Below are 22,497 nucleotides of genomic sequence, written 5' to 3'. Positions count from 1 at the left end.
CAGCCGGGGCAGCCAGGGCAGGCAACGCGAGGCAGCCCGGGCAGATGGATTTTTCAAGTCATTCCCGGGTTTCCAGGTCAACCCAAACCCGACCCAATTTTGCAAACGGGTTGGTTTTCCATACCCGAACCCGGCTCGCTTCGGATTCGGGCCAACCCAAACCCGAAATTTTCTGGTCAGGTTCGGGTTGGTTTCGGGTCAGGTCCAATATTGACAGGTCTAGAATGATAGTTGATAATTCTTGTCTTTTAAAAAAATTATGTTGTTATATTGAATATAAAAATTCGTTCCTCCTGATTTTAAGGTGAAGCTTTTTGTCTTCTTACACATAATTCGTAGTTTTGTCAATACACTCAACAAAAATTTTGGTAAGCTTTAATTCATATATGACTTTGCATTTAAATATTATTAATGAAATGGGCATCTTAAATTCATCTTTAAGTCGTCAAAATTTCGAATTGGCCTGGCACATATTATCATATTCATTATTATTGTTATAATAAGAATAGCGTAGAACAATATTAATTTAACAAATTATATTAAATTACACATCATATAAATTTTTTAATCATTAAACTTTGCCTACCAGAACATTTGTGACGGTAGAGATGGTGAGTTTAACGTCTTTGTTTTGTACGAAGATCCAACAAGCATAATATAAAGAGAGAGGTGCAAGAATCATAAGAGAAACCTGAATTTTTATGTGTAAAATCCTAAAAAGGGGAAAAACTATTGGGCCAATCTTAGCTGAAATGATTTCACTAGTGTCTAATATCGGTTACAAATGATGCATTTCCATAGAGGAAGGCATTGGCTCAATATTAGAAAATATACATCATATATAGCATATTACATGATTGTAGTTGGAAGAATATAAAGGCATGACCTGTTCTTAATAGATTGTTGGCCTATTGTCTTGGTCGACTGAATTGTAGTTAGGTGACAATGATCAAAAGTCCATAGTCAGGCGACTAAGGTCAAAGGGACAATAGTCGGCCAGGTGACGATTGTTAGAGGACCATAGTCGGGAGACGGTGATTTGAAAGGCTGAAGTCGGGCAATTGAGGTTGAAGGGACCGCAATTGGGCCACTACAAGAAAAATGCTAGTTACCGACGAAATTTTTACGCCAAAAATTATAGCAGATTCCGTTAGAATTTCTGATGGATTTTAGGCGTATTTCTGATGAAATATTTTCGATTGATTTTCCTGCATATATTTTAAAACTTTTTGTAAAATTATCATATATATTTATAATTTATAAAAAAGAATTAACTAATTTAAATTAACTTATTAAGTAATTTAAATTATCAAATAAACTAATTTTCCATCGATGACTGAGATTGGAGGGACCGTAGTCGAGAAATAGAGATTAGATGAATTGTAATATGGCAAGAAAGGTCAGAAGGACAATAGTCGGAAGACAGAAGTCGGAGGGACCAAAGTCAGATGACATAGGTCAGAGGAATCATAGTCGAGCGACGAAGGTCGTAGGAACCGTAGTCAAGTGACTGATGTCGGAGGGACTGTAGCTGGGTGACGATAGTTTGTGGACCATAGTCAACGGGTGATGGAGATTGGAGGGATCGTAATTGGAGGATAGATGTCTAAGAGATTGTATTTTGGTGATAGTGATCTGAGGACTGTAGTTAAGCAATGATGGAACGAGGATTGTAGTTGGCAGGTGACGAAGATTGGAATAATCGTAGTCAAGCGGTCAAGGTCGTAGGGATCGTAGTTAGGAGATAGAGGTCGAAGGGATTGATGTCGGCAAGGAAGGTTGGAGGGACCATAGTCGAATAATGGAGGTTAGAGGATTATAGTTAGGAGACTGAGGTCAAATGGGACTAATGTTCGGTGTCGGAGGTCCAAGGATCATACTCACTGGATGATAGGGGTCGGAGGCACCATAATTAGATGACTGGGATCGAAGAGACCAAATTTTGTGGGTGATGAAGGTAAGAATGGTCATGCATAGTCGATAAGCTAAGGAGGTCAGAGGGATTGTTGTCCTACGATGATGGTCGAAGGGACTGTAGTTAGGTGACATATGTCAAAGAGATTGTAGTCGACAGACATAGGTTGGGCAGAGACTTGGCGGCAGCGGCCATACAAAAGTCTGAGAGCAATAGCCTAGCTGAGGTACAGTGGCAGCAACCTATTGGAGGTTTGAGCATGATCGACCAGTGAATGTTCGATGAAGACTGGGTGGCAAGGGTTCGTCAATTGTGGTGCTATGGGAATTATGGCTTAAAGCTCTCTTGAATCTCTAGCCCAATGTCCAAGCCTCCAAAATGTCCAAACACCTTTTCAACTGGGAAGTGGGAGCCTATTTATAGATTTTCTAAAATAACATGTCTTATAAATATAAAAATGTTCTTGAGCAAATTCAGAGTGCTCCATCGAACTATCTATATTGATTTATTCAATCATTGAGCATTCATTCAACGTTTAAGTGTCTTAATAATGTCAAAATAAAGTGAACTTAGGCTCACTGGATTCGTCTCATTGAGTCGCTCGATTCGACTACAAGCATTCTATATTTGGATATAATTTCACCATTCAATTAATGCTCTAAAAGCTTTCAAGTATTATTTAAGCTCTTCATTTGAGCCCATTTGGGCTCAGATTAGATCAATTTTGATGTTGTTGAATTCGTCTCCCGAGATGTTCAATTTGACTATAAGTTTGCTGAATGACCCTCTTTTTAATTTTGGAAATTTTAAATTGAGATATGCTTCAAGATTCAAGTCCAATCAAACCAATTTTTGATGAGGCATCAAAACTAAAAATTAATCACATATGAATAACATCATCTTATGAATTCGACGCTAAAAACATTTTATGTATTTTTTTATTAAGTGTTTTCATCATTTCATGTCTAGCTATCGTTTTTGAATTTGTTATGGTAGCCATCTTATTTCAGTGCATATATTGAAAAATGATTGCAAAAAAAAGTTAAGAAATGATCTGATAGTTTCTCCACATTTTCATTGGCGAAATCAACATGTTTTGCATTCTACAGTTCTACCTCAGGTGTACGCAATCCGAATGCAGAGTAAGGTTCGGATGCTGTGTATTTACTGCTTATTTTACTGTGTATTTTTTTATACATAATTTTTTGCGTATTTATTATGTATTATTTATTTACTACTTATTTGTCACAAAAAATTATGTATAAAAAAATACACAGTAAAATAAACAATAAATATGTAGCATCTGAATCTTACTCTGCAGAATAATTTCTCATTATAATATGAATTCAAATTCAAAATGTACATATTTGATCCATAATGCAAAAGAGCGTCTTTTATTATTTATAATATAATATAACAATAGGATACCGTGTCCGTGCGCTACTAATTCATCAATGCAGTGCGCTGTATCCAGACTGCTGCCAGCTAACAAGTGCCGGTGACAAGAGAAGTGTGAAGAAACTAGCTCGGAAGTCTCCGATCTACTTCCTACCGCCACCTCCCTCCGCGTTTTTTTCTTCTTCGTCAATCTCAGCCTCCTATAAATTCCTCCACCCTCAGTTTCCAACTCTCACCCAACATATTCTCAGCCTACTGTCCCCCCGATAATACGCTTCAGGCTTCTTGTTTCTCCATCTTAATTACTTACCATTTCTGCAATGGCTAATGTTCTGTTGCTTTCTATATTGGCTTGCTCTCTGCTTGCCGCCATGGTCTCCACCGCCGCCGCAGGGAACTTCAACAATGATTTCGACATCACTTGGGGCGACGGCCGCGCAAAGATACTCAATAACGGGCAGCTGCTTACTCTTTCACTCGACAAGGCTTCAGGCTCCGGCTTCCAGTCCAAGAGCGAGTACCTCTTCGGCAAGATTGATATGCAAATCAAGCTCGTCCCTGGCAATTCTGCCGGCACCGTAACCGCCTACTACGTAAGTAGCTTTCGCACTCCATTAACTCTTTTATAAGCTGGTGATAGCTCGGAATTCATTAAACTAATGAGGTCTACTACTGCTTCGCCTGCAGCTATCGTCTCAGGGGCCGACGCATGATGAGATCGATTTTGAGTTCCTCGGGAACCTTAGCGGCGACCCTTACACGCTGCACACCAACGTGTTCACGCAGGGAAAGGGCAATCGGGAGATGCAGTTCAAGCTCTGGTTCGATCCCACCAAGGATTTCCACACCTACTCTGTCATCTGGATTCCCCGACAAATTATGTAAGTCGCCTGACACCGGACAGGTAGGAGGCTCGACGAATCCACGTCGACAATCCGGTGACGGTTGCCGGACACCGCTCCAAGAACTTCTTGGAGGAAAGATCCACCACCTAAGAATCACTCTTAGGATATAGGAAACACATGAGACTAAACTCAAATCATATTCATATCAAAAATCTCCCTTTATTACAAGCATTTGCTATGCATTTATAGCCAAAGAAAGTAACATAATAGGCTACACAAAATAAAAGCAAGTACTAATCCTATGTAGCCATATAAGCTACCCAATGGAATGAAACTAGCCTGAAGTTAATACAGTCAAACATCTCAGCTCCGGCGTCATCGCCGCAGCTTCCGAATAACAAAAAACCAGAGCTTTTAATAATCGCTCATCAAATAAGAGAAAAGATGCTAACTTTGAGATATGCATGCGCAGATTCATGGTGGACGCAACGCCCATAAGGGTATTCAGGAATCTGGAGACGAGAGGGGTCGCTTTCCCAAAGAGTCAAGCCATGAGGATCTACTCCAGCCTCTGGAACGCCGACGACTGGGCCACCCGTGGAGGGCTCATCAAGACGGATTGGAACAACGCGCCATTTACCGCTTCTTACCGTAGCTTCAACGCCAACGCCTGCGTTTGGATCGGCGGCGGATCAAGATGCAGTGGGGCTGGAACTTGGATGGATTACGAGATGGATGTGACGAGCCAGAAGAGGATGTCGTCGGTGCAGAGCAATTACATGATCTATAACTACTGTACCGATCGCAAGCGATTCCCACAAGGGCTGCCTACTGAGTGCACCATCAACTGAGAAGTGAGAGGAAGAGAAATAACTTTTTTGTTATTGTTAATTCTTTTATTCTTTGATCTGTAATGTGATGATACGATTTGTATGTTCTCTATTGATTTGTTTTGAAATACTGTAATTTCTTCTTTGTCCAAAATTATTAATAAATTATTGTACTTAGAAATTTTGAAATGTTTTAAATGCATTCATTTTTATTGTACTACGAGTTTCAACTCAGTCTTAGTCTTATTTTAACTTTTCGCATAACTTAAGTTTCGTTTGGAGCGATTTTAGGAACTTTTATTAGGTCTGGTGTAAGGACGTAGAGGAACGTCCGGTCGGAGGCAAAATCCCGCTAAAAAACTCGGTATTTGCTCGGTATTGCTAGGTATTATTTGATAATAACGAGGAATACCGCTCTGTGAAGATCAATACCGAGTTATACCGAGCTATACCGAGCAACACCGAGTTGTACCTAATTTTTGCTAGGAAAAACTCGGTACAACTTTTGTATAACTCGGTATTGCTCAGTATAGCTCGGTATAACTCGGTATTGGATCTTCACGTGATGGTATTCCTTGTTATTGTTTGGTATTGCTCAGTATTTACTCGGTATTTTTCATTTTTTGGCGGGATTTGGCCTCCGACCGGACGTTCCTCTACGTCCGGTCGGAGGACATAATAATTGTTCCGATTTTAGGCCAATGTTTCTTCATTAATTTCAAAAAATTTTGGTACTAAAAGTTACGGTATAAATTAGTAAAAAAATTGCCCAAAGCTAAATCTTAATTAGTACAACTAAGTTATGTTTGGTTGCTATTAGGATGACTAGTGAGGGAGTTGAACAGTATTTCATTGGCAAAGTGAAACACTAAACAAATATAAAGATGAAATAGAAAATTACAACGAAAATAAAGAACACAAGTTTTTAACTTGAAAAAACTCAAAATCGTAAAAATTCTACGAAATAATGTCATACCAAGAAATTTATTATGAAATTTTGGGAGAAATATTACATGTCTCTCTTTGCTCTCACTCTCTCATTGTCTCTCTTCACCGTTGCACCATTCTCATAATAGAACTAGCAAAGAGATACAATGAAACCACCAAGTGACGCAACTCTTTATGGAAAATAAGTAAGAAATTTGTCAGCCCGTCTTGTAGCATCGTGGTGCTCAACCCTCTATTTTATGTTTGTTTGACAGCGCCGCAAAGCCAGGTTTTAGAGCACCACAGCACTCCCTAGCAACACCGAGCTGGAGAGCCGCAATGCTAGGGTCTAGAGCTCCCAACATTCCACTATTTATCTTTCTCCATAAAAACTACACAATGCCACATTGCCTGAGTACATAATGCTACAAAATTGTATAAAAAATATTTTTCAAGTGCAAACCAATCAATCCCAAAGAGTGGAAGAAGCTGCTTTAAGAACCAGTAAGAAAGTCATCTTAAATGAACCCTTGGTATTCAAGTATTCATTGACAGATTCTTTTAACGTTCTTATTAAGAATTTTTTGAGAGGTAACCGTCTAAATTCTAAACCATTAGATATCATCATTATCCTCCATTTTAATCTAATGATCACACAATTTTATGCTCAAATTTTAAATTATTAAGGTATGATTCACTTTGACCTTTAGGCCTCTTATTTTAGCATTAACATTTACTGACGAGGTCGATCACCTATCATAGAAATATTTTTGTACAAACATATTTAAATTTTTAAATTTTTTATGAAATTTCAATTGTCACACTAAAAATCATTTCAATGTTTAAGAATTTAACTTCATTTTATTCAATAAAATTTTCGTGAGATCTCTTAGTGTTAGTCCATGAATCTTTGTCTTTGTTGAATTCCCAAGTTTGATCCATTTAACACAGTTAAGCTTCTAGTCAAGATCTCATAATCTTCTTGTGAAGCTTTCTCATAACTCTTGATAATTTTTTTTTAATCAATTGATAATTGATAGAGATTTGTGACTATGACTTTCTGTTAGTTTTCTTACTATTTTTAAAACAATTAAAAAACTATTCCAAACGAAACCTATAAAGCTTCTATTAAGATTCAGGTGATGCCAATACAATAAATCACATGCCAAGTTGAAGTTCACTTGCAGAAATGGTTAATTGTAAGTTTGTACCACTTTAAATTTAAAACAGTGAATAAGAAGCTTAACCAAAATCAAAATTATCTAAAAACAGTCAATTAGAAACTAACAGTGAACTAATTTAACTGTTATATGAAACAATTAATTACTGCTTCGTATACATCTAACCTTGAAAAGAGTAATTAAGCCTGGTTTAATAATGCTTACAATAACTCTTAATGAAATTAAACCTTGGTGGTCGATGATGAATGCTGGTTCTTACCAGCTTCTTCTTGGAAGGTCTTTTGTGGCAACCAGGAGACATGATGCTCTTCTTGCTTGCTGGTAGTTCTCGTTTTGCAGAGCATTTTTTGTCCTACCTTTTGGTGGTTATTTTTTGTATGACCATTTACTTCTATTTTTGTTTTTTTCGTGGATAGTTTTTTTGGTTCTTTCTCTTTTACACTTGTATTTCCTTCTTTTACATGAATAGATTAGGCTAATGTCTCAAAATTTTCCGGAAAAAAAAAAATCAACCTCAGCAAGAAGCACAACATTCACTTTTTTTTTTTATTGTGGGGATAATTTAGGCTAATTTAGATAAACTCACTCACACATATCATATACGCAACATTCGAATCTCAAGACCTCTTTATTGGTAGTCAAGAGCTCTTAGCAACAGGCCAAAATGAGTTATGTACAGGACATTCACTAATTAGTAAGAAAATCTTAGCGTAAAGTTAGTTAAAACAAATCTAAATAAACCATTCAATTCTCACACAATAACGTATTAATGCACCAAAAATAAGCAATCAATTTGTGTTATCGGTGTCTTATAATTTCTCTAACTAAGGACATATTTGAAATTAGGGGTGTCAATATTTGACACGACACGAAAACCCGACTCGAAAATCCGGGTTGGACTCGACCCGATTTCAAAATGGGTTGGGTTCGGGTTGACCCGATGGGTTAGCAGGTCAACCCAGAAACCCCCATAGAAAGAGCTGCCTGAGGCTGCCCCGGATACCCGCTGTCGGGTTAGGGTCGACCCGATTGAACCCGGGTCAGTTCCAGGTTCGACCCAAACCCGACCCGTGACCTGAGATTGACACCCCAATTTGAAATAGCTTTCTAGCTATTTTATTTTCAAACAATAATCACAATTTCATTTGATTATTATTTTTATATAAATTTTTATTGTGAAAATCTGTATTTTTTTTTAATAATTAGATTAATAATGTTATTTTTTCCTCTATAGTTTTATAATCAATTTAATAAAACACAGCAATCATCTGAAAAGATCCTAATTCATAATCTTTTATAATTTTTGGGCTAAGTACCACCAGCTACGTAGGCTCGGCCGGTTTTACTACTCAAGAGCATTGGACCAAGCCCCAAAAACTTAGCTGGCATGGTGGGCTGAAACTTCCCCCACCTACATTGATGGCCGTGCTCGAGGATCGACATTGAACTAATTTGGATGGCGCTCACTGCATCTCGGAAAAGGTGCTAGATCTACAGACTACAGCTATCCTGCACATGAAAATGATTTGCTTAAGACCAAATCAGGCGAGCTGTTATGAGATGGATGGAAGAAATTGATTATTTATTAAGGTTTTGTTCCTTTTCTTGCAATCCACCAGCAACAATTTCCAGCATCTTATATAGGAGAAACAGATAGATGCCAAAGCGGAGAAGGATAGGAAGGAAAGCGGAGACGCCTCTTTCCTCCGCGGCCTCTGCTACTTATGAGATCTGACCAAGCTTACAACATCGTCCCTGCTTTTCCGCCACACTGTCCACCATCAAACACGTAATCCTGGCAACTTATATGGTACCTTTCATCTTTCCTTACGCTATGAAACAGTACCTGGTTTTAAAGCTTCTTAAAATCCACATGGGCCGCAAAATTCCGGAGCGAGAGCGAGTAGGGGTGGCAATTTCGGGTCACGGGTCAAATCCAAACTGACCCAGCACTATTCGGGTCAACCCGAACTTCACCCATTTTTGCAAACGAGTCGATTTTTTAGACCGAACCTGACCCGCTTCGGGTCAAGGTCAACCCGACACGACCTTGTGCCAACAAAAAACTACTAGTTTTCAGGTCCAAAAATGGGCCAATCTCCACTTTTTCGGTCAAAACAAGTCAATCTCGGGTTACCGGGACAAAAATGGGTTTCGGGGAAAATATATGTCTATTTCTAGTCAAAGGGTCAACCCGAACCCGACCCGCTTCGGGTCTGGGTTAACCTAACATGATCCAAATGACCCGGTGCCAACAAAAAACTGATCCATGATTATTCTAGCCCGTCTAAGTACATAAGAATCGTTTGATTCCTTTACTGGGTTCTGCCTTGTGTATGTTGATATTTAGTTTGTATGTGTTTGGCATTGAACATCTATTGTGAGAGATATTATTACGTACAGAGTTCAGATATAAAGAATCGTTCTATTTTGTAACTGTGAAAAGTAAAAGCACAGTTATTGTTCACAACTGTGCTTTTACTATTCACTCATGCGCTTTTACTGTTTACAACCATAAAACCGAACGGTTCTCAATGTCCAGACTCTAAACATAATAATCTCTCCTGTTTTGGATGCAAGTTTGCTAAGAAATAAAAAATAGGCATATCAAGAAAATCAAGCCTCCAAAATTTGAAGCCGAGCCCTATTATCTGCAAATATCTCGTACTTCTCCTCATCAACTTCTAAAGCTTTTACAGTAATTAGGTTATGCCTCAACATCAGGCATAGTCTGATGTTATTGACAATATAAAAATCCTTATAATTGGAATTGTTTTTTTATTTTTGGAAGCACATACTTGTGTTTTTCCTGATACAATTCTTTAATACATCTTTTAATAAGAAAATGATTATATATTTGCTGGTCCGCAGCACGGAAAAATGTATCCTGAGCAAAACTTAAATGAGTGAGAATTAAATGCCATTAGACATGATGCAGATCCAATGATATTTTATCCTTCCACGCATGATGCGAGTTTTATTGAGGATTTCTTTTTTTTTTTTTCTGGTCACTTGCGATCTAATTTAGTCTACTCTCTTGCTCGCTTTATCTCTCTCTTCTTACAATCATATTGAAGCTCCATTAATGTTGTTTGGTGGTATCACTGATCGAGGGATGTGGATTTAACTCACAGCGCTGTAAATCCGAGGAACCTACTTATTGCTCCATTTGACTCCTCACACGCTTGTCTCCTTTCTTGCATTTCCCTCCTCTCCCAGCTTTCTCTCCTTCTTTAGCTTCCTCTCCCTCTCTTTCACTGTCGTTGAGTCATGAGCCCATATCTTCATCATTCCTTTGGAATATTTCCTTAAACAAAGCATAAATTAGCCGTCATGAGAAGATGGGCTTTGCCAGTCCTTGTAGCCTTCTTACTTCTTCTATCTTGCATTTGCCCTCAAAGTTTCAGTCGAGAGATGGCCGGAAAGTTTTTCCAATCCAAAACCCGAAGCAACATGAAGAGAAGCAAGTCCAAGAGGCATTATGAGCTCTGTAATTGCCTTGTTGGCTATCAAGAAGAGAAGAACTCCAGCTGCTATGCCGACGACAAGAGGCCCGTTCCCACTGGTTCCAATCCTTTACATAACCGATGAGGGAGAAGATGAAAGAAAGAGTCGTAGAAGAAGAAGCGGGTAAAGGAAAGTTGCCTAATTCTTCTTCTTCTTCTTCTTCTTCTTCTTCTTGTACTTCATCTCTTATTCTTTAAAAAAAAAAGTTGTGAAGTATGTGACTACTTGTTAAATTATCGAGACATAATCAGTTCATGTTACGCTACTGGCTTGTACTTTTACCTATCATGACCTTGAATGAGGTCTTAATGGATATATTTTAATGTAGTAGCTCATGTCTCATGGCCTTTTATTTATTTATTTATTTGAATTCCCAAGGCCAGCTCGCGGCATTAATTTGAGAAGTCGCTCTCTCTCTCTCTCTGTCTCTCTCTGTCAGATCTTCACTTGTGTAGAAGGCGACCAATTAGAAGTACAACACACTATTTTGATGGTTAACTTGGAAGGTAGGTTGAGCATGTACAAAGCGTAAGCACTATGTAAGAACTTGGATGCAAGGAGCATATTTTTCTTTAGAAAATATTAGGGCACAATTAATGTTTGAAATTTCAACAAACTTCATGATGTAGTGGATCGTCGGAAGAATCAACCCGCAAGAAGGATTTCGGTCCCAATCCAGGGAAGAAGAAGAACCCAAAAGCTTCAAAGCTTTTAAAAGAGAGTAATATCATTCAATTAGCCATCCTCCTCCAAAACATCCCTATATAAACTATCTATAGAAGATTCTAGAAAAGCTTATAACAAACTAGATAAGATATCCTAAGGAATACTCCAAGCTTAAAATGCTCTGCATCATTCTCCCCTTGCGTCAAAAGAGCTAGACTCCGTCGAGGCTCGTCATCGGGAGGGAGGTATAGGTGGACATCCTAACCAGAACCCTGGGTCAAAGACTTTGAATGCAGACTTCAAAATTACCACATGAAGAGGCTTTCCTCAATCAGATGCAATCTCCATGTCATCTTCTAAAATGACTATTTGATTATGAATAAAAAATAATTCATCCAAGGCCCATTTGTAGTGTCTAGCAATTTTATAGTATGCAATTAACTCTCCAGGTCTCTCGATATGTAGCTCAAAATCATGCTACAGGTATGTTATCTGACTATAACTTAAAGCTGCCCTTTTAACATCTGGTTCGTTCCATCCTGAGAAACAAAAAGGGGAAATTTTGATGCAATTGTACTCTGATACTTCAGCACAGATAAAATCGTCCTCTTCAGATAATCTGGTCGATTGCAAGCCATTATCACAACACGACTCACCTTTTTTGAATATTGTTTGAAGGCTCTTTTTTTCAAGATCTAGGACAAGAGTCTTCAATTGGGCAGACTCCTCATAACGTCTATTCAAATATTCCAATTTAACAGTTTTCTCTTGTTGCATGCTTATCTGGTCAATCAGCAACCGGGCATGGTTCGACCACTTGGTTTCTACTCCAATCTTAGCTGAAATTTTATCAAGTTTATGCACAATCTCCTCCAGCCTCTTCAAGTTGGGTTTAGATCCTTTAGTGACAATTCGACGAACTGCTTGAAAGTGTTGTATTGGCTCAGCTTTGTCAGAGGAGTTTACAAAGATCATGTGCACACCTGCAATGGAAACGTCCTCAATGCCAATATTGTAGTTGTATTTAACTCGGTCTCCCCATTTCCATGATCCATCAAATGCCATTCAATTTGTTTGGCAGCTTCAACCGCTAATGCCTCAAGGGCATTAGTCAGACCATAGCCAAGCTTCTTTATGCAGATAAATTTGAGTGCATAGTTCATTGATCTATTAAGTGAAGCAGATTGCTCATTGAAACAAACCGACTCACTACTGGCTAATCGCCCAAATGCTTTGTAGAAGTCAATTTAAGATTGTCAAAGATCCCAAAGTCTGGAAGATAAAACTGATTGTCCAGTCGCGCCCTGTGTGAAGAAATCTCCGGAAGCAGCTTTCTTGTATTGAACGGAGCTAACAAAAATGGTTGAGTTGCACAAAACAGGAACCATTCCAATGTTTGGTTCAACGGTAAAGAGATCTGTTGAACATGGATTACATTTCATTTCCTTAAAAATGTTCTTCACATGCCATGGCCTTCCAACTCTACCCGTGGCTTCCAACAACTTGTTGTAAATGATCGAATTCGGCTTCACACCAAATGCTTTCATCTCCTCAAACATAGTGAATGCACCGTTGAAATTACCGGCAGCTTTAGGAGGAGTTGAAGGCAGTCTTTGTTGAAGCGGCAAAAGGTTTACGGGTAGTATTGACTGTAGTAAAGAATTTTCAGTGATCCTGATGGGGTAAGAAATCTTACTTGTTGCTGGATTTGTGTCTGAACAATTACTGTAGCAAAAATAGCTTGATGAGACAAAAAATTATCCCGTGATGTCATGTGACTCCAATAGTGCTGTCGGTGCTAAGAAATGCGGCAGAGTAACTGCTGGAACCCATGGAGCATCGATTGGCACAGCATAATTTGGCGGTGGGCAAGATTTTTTCATAGGCGATGCCATGGCCCCTTCCAGTAACTGAAAGAACAAACAACAATCTCCGGTGAAAGTGGTAGGAACAACGATGATATGTACCGCGGTTGAGGATTTTCTCTCGGCTAGGGTTTCATTCTCTTGTGCGGGGAGCAGAGACGAATCATCGACCTCTCGATCGGACTTCAGTTGTGATCCTTCCCATTTCATCAGAGCCGCCGATTGTTTGTGGGATAAAGAACTAGAATCAATTCTTGAGAGATCGAGCTCAACACCTGGAGCAAAATCGCGAGAGCAGAGTGGGGGCTCCGTCTGAGCGGGCGACAATGGAGGAGTGGTAGCGGCGGGATTGAGAGGAGCTAGAAGCGGTCTAGTGAGTTGAGCAGAGGCAGAATCGATAACAACAGTGGCAGTTGCTTCTTCGGCTTCCAGATCCTGATCGTCATGTCCATCTTTCTCAGTCGAAATAGCCAAATTATCTTTGATTCTGCTGTGCGAATCAAAGGCCTGCTGGACGGAGTCAAAATCAGCGATGGAAGAGATTTGTTGAAATGGCTTCGGATCATTGCTCTGGTTGTGATAAGCGATCTGTTGCATCTCGCGTATTGCAGGTCTGGTCTGGTCGCGATCAGCTTCCATCTCGTGTGGACGGGAGGAGTTGGGAGACAGAGGATGTTGGAACGGAGGGGGGTCACGCCACCGAAGCGGGAGTTCGAGCGGAGGGTAGTCATTAACGACAGTGGGAAAATGGTGGGACTGATGGCATGCATTCGCGTGAAGAGGATGAGAGGAGCGAAGAAGAAGAAGAAGAATACATCGATATGGTTGTCGACGACATTTGCATCTTCCTTATTGCCTGAAGGTTTCTGTCAATCCGATCAAGGTTTCTGTCTACTCGATCGAGTGATTCCTTCGCTTGAGCTTGATAGAAGGCGATCTGGCTTCGAGCATCGTCGACAGCCCACCTTCCTCGACTTCGATCGTCGTTGACCGCCAATCTTATTCTGCGGCTTCGATCATCATCGACAGTCGACCTTCTTCCGCAGTCCATCGATCTTCGCAAGCTCCAGGCTCTGATACCAACTGATGTAGTGGATCATTCGAAGAAACAGTTGTTTGAGTAATGTTAGTTTCGGTCAACAGATCGTTGACGACTGCTTGTCGAACCCCCTCTAATCCGGTGTCATAGGGTCTATTTGGAACAGCTCCATAGTTTTATAAATTTGATTGAGCTACTATGGTTGTAGAAAATAGTCTTTCACCAAAAAAAACTAAATTTTTGCTCCAAAAAATAGTTTTTCAATATAGAAATATCTGAAAAAGTAGTGAGAAAGCAACACAACAAGAGCCAAATGAAATTATGGTTACTATTTGAAAAGAAAAGCAACCAAAAAATGATCCCCCAATGAAACCCTTATGTACTTATAATTAGATAAGCAATGATTATTTATATAAAACATATAATGTGCATATTGAAAATATGTGAAGTTTATGCTACTGTAACACTTCTTTGAAAACTAATACCAAAGCTAAGAATAAATGCTATTATTGTGTCCTTGAATATTTGCGGCGGTAGATAGAGATATAGTTTATCATCTTTGCTTTATCCGAAGATCCGGCACACAAACATATAAAAGAGGAGTGTAGCATTCATATTACGCCGCTCCACTGGAAAAGAGTTCCCTTCGAGGGAAAAAAACTCTTCTTTCTACGAACTATGACACCACCACCTGAGACGTCTCAGGATACAGGACAAATAGACACAAAGTAAAGACAACTCCAAAATCTGATTTATTAATGCCTTCAAGACTTATTTATACATCACAGCTTATTAGCCAAGGAATAAAAGAAAAGAACAATTATTAACAAGCTAATAACATCATTAGCAAAAATTAACAAGAGCTCCGGCGTCATCATAACAGACACCAGAGTTTTTACGTGGAAATCCCTAAAAAGGGAGAAAAATCACCGGGTCTTTGCCTTGTTTAAATAAATTCACCAAGGTTTGCAGTTGATTACAAAAGAGGCTCTTCCTTGGAAGGAAAGCCTTGGCTAGATGCAGCAAATATATATCATATAGAGTGCATTACATGGTGGGAGTTGGAAGAAAAAGTGTTAACATGTTCATTTAGTCGGCTAGCCACGTAGGTTGGAAGGGTCGTAGTCGAGAGATGATGGTCGAAGGACTGTAGACGGGCGATGGAGGTTGGAAGGACCGTAATTGGATGATGGTGGTCGGAAGAATTGTAGTCAGCAGACGGCGGAGGTCGTGAAAACTATATTAATTGGGGTGACGGTTAGTGGCTAGGTAGAAGTCCGATTATGGCTGGCCCTCAGACAAAAGTCCGGCGACATTTTGTTGTTGGGCGAAATCTGACATCAGTTGGTGGTCGGGCGAAAGTTCGACAACAATTGGTGGCCGGGTGAAAGCATGAAGATGGTCAAATAGAATTTCGATGTCATTTAGTGGTAGGGCGACAATCATGCTATAACTGGTGGCCCAGACGAAAGTCTGGTGATGGCTGGTGACCGTGCGGAAATCTGGTGTCAGTTGGTGGCCAGGAAAAGGTACGGTGATGATTGGTGGCAGAGCGGGAATCCGACGCCAGTTGGTGGCCAAAAGAAAGTCTGGGGATAGCTGGTGGCCGGTGATGATCGAGGAGTCAAGTGGCAAGATAACTTTGATTTATCTCCCTTTCCTCTCTTCCTTAATTCCTCCCCCTTAATGAAGAATGAGGGGTCTATTTATAATTTTTTGAGAGTGACATGACTAGTATATATGGAGAAGATCAAGGGCATGCTAAGAGTGTTTTTAATGGATGGCTGGTATCGACTCCTTTGATTGCGGACCATTTATCAAGTATTTAAGTACCTTGATGATGTCAGAATTTGGTGATCTTGGGCTCGTTGAATTTGTCTCGTCAAGCCGCTCAATTAGACTATAAGTATGTCACTTTTGAAAATAATTTAATTGTCCAATTTATAGTTTGAACCTCCCAAATGCTCTTCGGATCCTTGATTTGAACTCATTTGTCCTTCAGATTGGGTCAAATTTGGTGTCATTGGGTTTGTCTTTTTGACATATTCAGTTCAACTATATGTTTGCTGAAATTGGCATTCAAATGATCCCGAATTTAAATTTGAAAGTTTTTTATGCAAATTTACCTTGAGATTCATGCTCGATCAATATAATTTTTTTTATTATATATACCATTAAAAGAAGTGGTTTTACCAACATCAATCAGCTTCACATGCATACATACTCATCTTATAAAGGATAAAATTTTAATGATAAATTTCTTGTGAGGACTATTATTATTAACCATTTGATTCTATTGAGATTGTTGCAATCCATCAATATTTATGATCTGCTCATGACTTCATACACATAGTCGTGAAAGTTCGCTTGTTTTAGTCCATTGGTTGAGAATTTCAATTCTAATCACAAGCTTTTGTGGGATCAAGATTATATAGAAGTACAGCTCAATGGAATATGACTAAAATCTTTCTTTCTCCAAAGAGCTCATAGGGTACGTTCTTTGTAAATCTTATTTACATGATTTTATTTTTATTTATTTTCAGCTTAAAATTATGATTATAATTTTGGTGGTTTTAAAATTTTATTAAGTTTAAAATTATTATTTGGGTCTAACTATATTCAACTAATGAAAAATATAATTAATTTGTTATGTAAAAATTTACGTAGGTAGGAAATAAGTTTAATGTCTTAGCTATTAACAAATATTCAATATGCGCACAAATAAAAAATATCACAAGAGGTCCTAAAAACTAAAGGGGGAAAACTTCAAGCCTAACATGGTTGAAATGATTCAACTGATGTTTGTCTTTGATTATAAATGATGTCCTTCCACATAATTGATGAAGTTATTCATACAATATAATATGAATAAATGGTATCGAAAATATATCATTGTGGAAGTTAGAAGAGCCATTTGATAAGGGAGTTGTCTTCAAGAGATTAGTTATTATATGTTCAATTATTCTTTTTGGAAGAGAGGAGACCAAAGACCAAAAATATGGTATTGGTGTTGGAAGTCAAAGTTGTGACAACCCCATATAACAGCAATCATTGTTAGTGGCAACGAAGTCAATAGGTGTCGATGTAGTTGAATGATAATGGTCAGGATATTATAGTGGTGTGACAATGGTTTAGAGTTCTTAGTTAGATTGTGGAGGTCAGAGGATTATAGTTGGGCGCTGATAGTTAGAAGACTACAATCAAGTAACAGTGGTTAAAGGATCATAGTAGAGTGATGGTCGTTAAAAGATCTTTGTTGGACGATTGTGATTAAAAGTTAGTAGTCGAGGGACAATGGTTAGAGAATTGTAGTTTGGTGATGGTGGTCATATGGACGTAGTTTGGGGATAGAAATTGGAGGATTATAAGTGAGGGATGGTGATTAGAGGATCATAAATGGGTGATGAGATTGTAGTCTAAAAAATGAAAAAAAAAATACTATAGTCGAGTGAAGGTGGTCAGAGGACCGTAAATGGTCGATGATGTCCAGACAACCATAATCACAAGATGATTATCAAATGATCATAGTCAAGTGATAATATCTAGATTACCATAGCTGAGCGATGGTGTTCATATTACCATATTCGAGTGATGATGGCTGAAGGATCATACTTGGATAATGGTGATCAGAATACTATAGTACTTAGGCAATGATTTTCAAAAGATCGCATTCAAGCAATGATTGCCAAAGGATAGTAGTCGAGAGAGTGTCTAGAAGATCATAGTTGATTGATGATCAGAGGATTGTAGTTAAGAAATGGTGATGGAATGACAAAAGACAAGCAATAATGAATGAGTGACCGTAGTGATTGGCATAATTGGGCGATGGTGCTTAGAATTTCAATGTCGAGTGATAGTGGTCAAATAACTGTAATTGATGGATGATGATTGGAGAGATATAGTTAGGTAATAATGATTAGAGGATCATAGTTGTACAATTATAGTCAGAGGATTATCATCGTGCAATAATGATTGAAGGACTTTAGTTGTTCGACTATAGTGGTCAGAGGACTGGTCATGAAATGATAGTTAGAGGATCATAGGTGAGAAATGATGATCAAAGGACCATAGTTTAATGATGGTAGTCGATATTCGGGTCATAATAATTCAATGATAGTGATAATGATGGTTTGATGATGGCGGCAACAATGGTCCGGCTAGGTTGATCAAGTGGTGGTTCGCTAAGGATATTCTCGTGATGGTATGATGTAAGCAGTTGGGTGGTGGTTCGATGGAGCTCCAAGATTGTTTAAGCCTCTACCTCTATGTTGTTTTCAATTTCAAGCCAAATGTCCTCTCTATATAGAGAATGAACCTATTTATAACTTTTTAGAGTGTGGCCCAAATTGATTCCCCCTTGATTTTATATGAATGTTTTAGTTTTTACATGCCTTAATGTGTCAAAATAATGCACTCGTTAGATTCATTTCATCATGATGATTGATTTGATTATAAGCATTCAATGTTTGGAGATCATTTAGAATTCTAATTAATATCTCAAAAAATTTAAATATGTTTCAAGTGCTTGATTTGGGCTTGTTCAAACTCAGATCATATCACTTTTGATGTTTATGAGTTCATCTCATCATAACATTCAATTCATCATAACATTCAATTCGACTGTAAGTTTGCTAAATTTGGAGTTTGGATGGCCCTGAATTTGATTCTAAAGGCATTCAATTCAAATACAAATTAATATTAATAAATGATTAAGTTGATTTCATATCATTTACTCCCTATCTTTGGACATCAGAGTCTATGTCAGCTGCATTATATATTTAGTCTTTGAAAAATTCTATGGTACAAAACTATAAGTTCAAAAAATAATTATAAGTTGTGGCTGCTCTCTAGACACATTAATGTGGACATCCCAAAAATTTTGGAATTTGATCCAAATTTTTTCATTAAAATATGAATTGAGATTCATCAAATTTTGACATCATATTAATTAAAAAATATCCTTTCTTAAAATATGATTATTAACTTCAAACATCTTAATTATGAACCCTTAACATGATTAAGATCAGTGACATATATGATTTTAAGAAAATCATGATAATAAGATCAACTAGTGGATGGATCCAATTTTCTGAATGAGTGACTCCTAATCCCTTAGAACAAAATTTAGATTTCATGAGCATAAGTTTTGAAGTAATTTATATTAAATATATGACTTATTAATTATATTTTAATTGTATTTGACAATTTTTTAAATACATGGATGGATTTTGATATGGCATCATTCAATCATTCTTCTTTCTTTAACATGTTTCATGAATCATAAGTTTAATATGAAAAATTAATGAAACTTCTATAAAAATGTGATTAGCTTCTACTAACTAGCATAATTATTGATATAACCAATGGTTAAAGATAATAAATAGATGTAAAGATAAATCATTATATATTTTAGCACATAATTATGATAATTATTTTCATTTAGAAACAAGTTTATAATCTTATTTTCTTTTCTATTCTCTTAAAGATACGATGGATTAAAAAATTCATTAAATTAAGGAGAAAATGATCAACATAGTTCATTGACCTTGTATGAAGGATCAAAATTGTTCCCAAGACCCAACTATATTAACATACTATTTTGATCTCTCAAATCTTTAAAAAGAAACGAAAAAAATTTCATGATGGGACTATTTTAGTTTCTTTTTAAGGATTCAAGTGATCAACATTGTTCTTTTATATAGTTGTGAATCTTTTTGATCTTTCATAAAGAGTCAATGGACCATTTTAATGGATCATTTTGATCGTTTTCTCTTAAATCAAGTATGAATTTTGACAAGATTTTAGTTCTCGAAGTGCTAAGTTTGAGTTAGAACCTTTATAAACCAATTTTAGACCATCCATATTTTATTTTCGATGATCTTAAACAGGTTTATCTCCTCTTTTTCGGGTAAGAAAAAAGGATATATCTCCTCTTTTTCGGGTCAAAAAATGGGTCAAAATCGGGTCAAAGGGTTAACCCGAACCCGACCCGATTTTTGAAACATGTCGAAATGTTGAACCCGAACCCGACCCGTTTCGGGTTCGGATTGACCTTAACCAGAAATTTTCGAGACGGGTTGGAGTCGGGTTTTCGGGTCGTGTCAAATATTGACACCCATAGTTGCCACTACGGCCAACAACAATCACAGCTACCACCGCCAATAATCACCATCGGCATTCAAACCACTAATCCGTCGGGGACTCTGCCTTCATTTCTGGCTGTTCCGCCATCTTTATTATTTTGCCAACTATTCATGGTCATCGCCATCATCGTTGCCTTGTCAGCCGGTCTCACTTTTATTCAAAATTCAATATATATATATATATATATATAAGATATTAAATATATATTTTATCTTATATTAAAACATTAAGAAAATATAAAAATGGCCCTAAAGTTATTACCAAATAGAAGCACATAAGAATTAAATTTAAAACAAAAACTTAGCTTCTGCTGCTCCATAATAAAGAGAATGACCAAGTATTAATTATCCACGTATGAAATAGATGGAAAGTGTGTCCGCAATCAATTGGAAGGTAGATCGAAAGGTAAGCAATGGCCCTATGCAACAAATGCCATAACTTGATATAAATGACCAAGGGCTTATTTATCAAGTTTAATAGCCAAATATAAAGAATCATTACGAGTACTACTCTATATTTGCAAAACCGTATGAGTATAGAGGTGTCAAATTAGGTTGATAGGTCGAATTTGAATCCGATCTGGATTCAGTCAAGTCGAATTTAACCCGTTTCATAAACTAGTCAAAAAGACCAATCCGATTACGACCCAAATAATCCGAACCTAACCCGTTAATTTGTTTTAGTTTAGAAAAATTATGACTTATTAACTATAATGTTTAGGATGTTTGATAAAAAAATAAGAAGAGTACTCTTGCAAATAAAAAATTTAAGAAAAAAGGATATTAAACATATCATTTTGTTAGTCAAAAGTAGGTTTGTAGATCAATCTGAATATGAAATTTTTAGGTCAACTTAACGGGTCAAGTCATTTATTGACACCTCTAATGACTATTAGCTATTTTAGTTGAGAACAAACATAAAAACTATTGTTATTATCAATTTGAATCTTACATGTTTTAGCAGTATATTAAACTAAAAATTTTTAAAAAAAAAATGCACACATACATTGTAATAAGTATATATTGCTATGATTTAAATAAAAAAAATAAATTAAATAAATATTCAAATAGTTTTGTTATTAAATTAATAATTAAGAATTATTACCTGTCATTTGAGTTTGCAACATAGGGACTACAATGCAAGAAGGATATCTTATTGAGACAAATTTGAAACCCTAAACCCATATTATAACCTTTCTACATTGATGCAGCTTTTCTTGGTCTGTTGGTTGGGAGCTTTGGCTACCAATAAAGAGGACTTAGATACGAGTTTTGCATGTGTTGTGTGTATGAATTTGTCTTAATTGACCTCAATATCAATCTAAATATGAGTTACAATAATAGCTGCAAAGCGAGTAAAGTTACGATAGAAACAAGTTTATTATGCAATTCTTAATATAGCACTTTGTGGTTTTTTTGAGCATCTAGACTCCATTAGGCCTAAAATAATCCTATGCAATGATGATGGCCATTTGCAGAAATTTATTTCAAAGATTTGGGCTTCTCCAGGTTAGAAAATCTTGTCATGCTGGTTGAATTGAATAAATGGTTCTTTATAGATTTAAAAGTGGACATTCTAATCCTTAGCTTAAATAATTTTAAATATTTAATATAAGTATCAATAATAACCTATACTATAAGGATGATGCTCGCCTTCTTGGTCATCAGTCTCCTCTCCTATAAGAACATCTTAGCACGCCACTAAAGATCTCTTGATGATATTTTTAATATTTTATGACTCCTACTACTTCTACCTCTGCCATAATAAAAATCAAAATCTACAATTTATGTCTATTACATTACATAATTATCTTATTTAATTATGACGAAGGACATCATTTATAAACTATGATTTACATTAATATATTTGATTTTCCCCTTCTTAAGCTTCTGATGTAAAAACCTCATCTCTCTTATAAGCAACTATATCAACTAATTTATTTGTATGTTTGGGATTTTATACAATGCTAAGGTGATAATCTCCCCAAAAATCAAATATTCCAATGATTCAAAGGGCATAAAGCTTTCCTAAACAGCATAATACATCAAAAAACCATGTACTAGCTTATGGCTCAAACTAATTTCTTATTACATTACTACATCCCCTAAGTAATGTACTCTGTGCCATTAGAGTGTGCCCATGGTAAACAAAAATCAACATAAAAAAGCCTAAATTTGATA

The 22,497-nt window shown here is 37.0% G+C and overlaps 1 protein-coding gene and 1 pseudogene across 1 annotated transcript; one reads left to right on the top strand and one right to left on the bottom strand.

Moving 5' to 3' along the window:
* Positions 1-3,295: 3,295 nt before the first annotated feature.
* On the top strand, positions 3,296-5,175 carry LOC110092885 (probable xyloglucan endotransglucosylase/hydrolase protein 23). Its single transcript, XM_020817577.2, has 3 exons — positions 3,296-3,906; positions 4,001-4,194; positions 4,631-5,175. Exons 1-3 carry the CDS (start codon positions 3,634-3,636, stop codon positions 5,007-5,009), a joined length of 846 nt encoding a protein of 281 aa, XP_020673236.1. The 5' UTR covers positions 3,296-3,633; the 3' UTR covers positions 5,010-5,175.
* A 6,421-nt stretch (positions 5,176-11,596) lies between these two features.
* LOC110092884 lies at positions 11,597-12,334 on the bottom strand (annotated as a pseudogene).
* Between the last annotated feature and the right edge of the window lie 10,163 nt (positions 12,335-22,497).

The sequence above is a fragment of the Dendrobium catenatum genome, unplaced genomic scaffold (genome assembly GCF_001605985.2).
Source record: "Dendrobium catenatum unplaced genomic scaffold, ASM160598v2 fragScaff_scaffold_1199, whole genome shotgun sequence".
Taxonomy (NCBI): domain Eukaryota; kingdom Viridiplantae; phylum Streptophyta; class Magnoliopsida; order Asparagales; family Orchidaceae; genus Dendrobium; species Dendrobium catenatum.
The sequence above is the reverse complement of the archived record's forward strand: the minus strand, read 5'-3'. Positions and strand labels throughout refer to the sequence as shown.

What these genes read in the sequence shown, in the direction of transcription:
- LOC110092885 (XM_020817577.2), top strand. Translation starts at nt 3,634, where the DNA reads ATGGCTAATGTTCTGTTGCTTTCTATATTGGCTTGCTCTCTGCTTGCC. An exon ending in GCACCGTAACCGCCTACTAC is followed by an intron (nt 3,907 to 4,000) that starts GTAAGTAGCTTT and finishes CTTCGCCTGCAG; the next exon opens with CTATCGTCTCAGGGGCCGAC. An exon ending in TGGATTCCCCGACAAATTAT is followed by an intron (nt 4,195 to 4,630) that starts GTAAGTCGCCTG and finishes ATGCATGCGCAG; the next exon opens with ATTCATGGTGGACGCAACGC.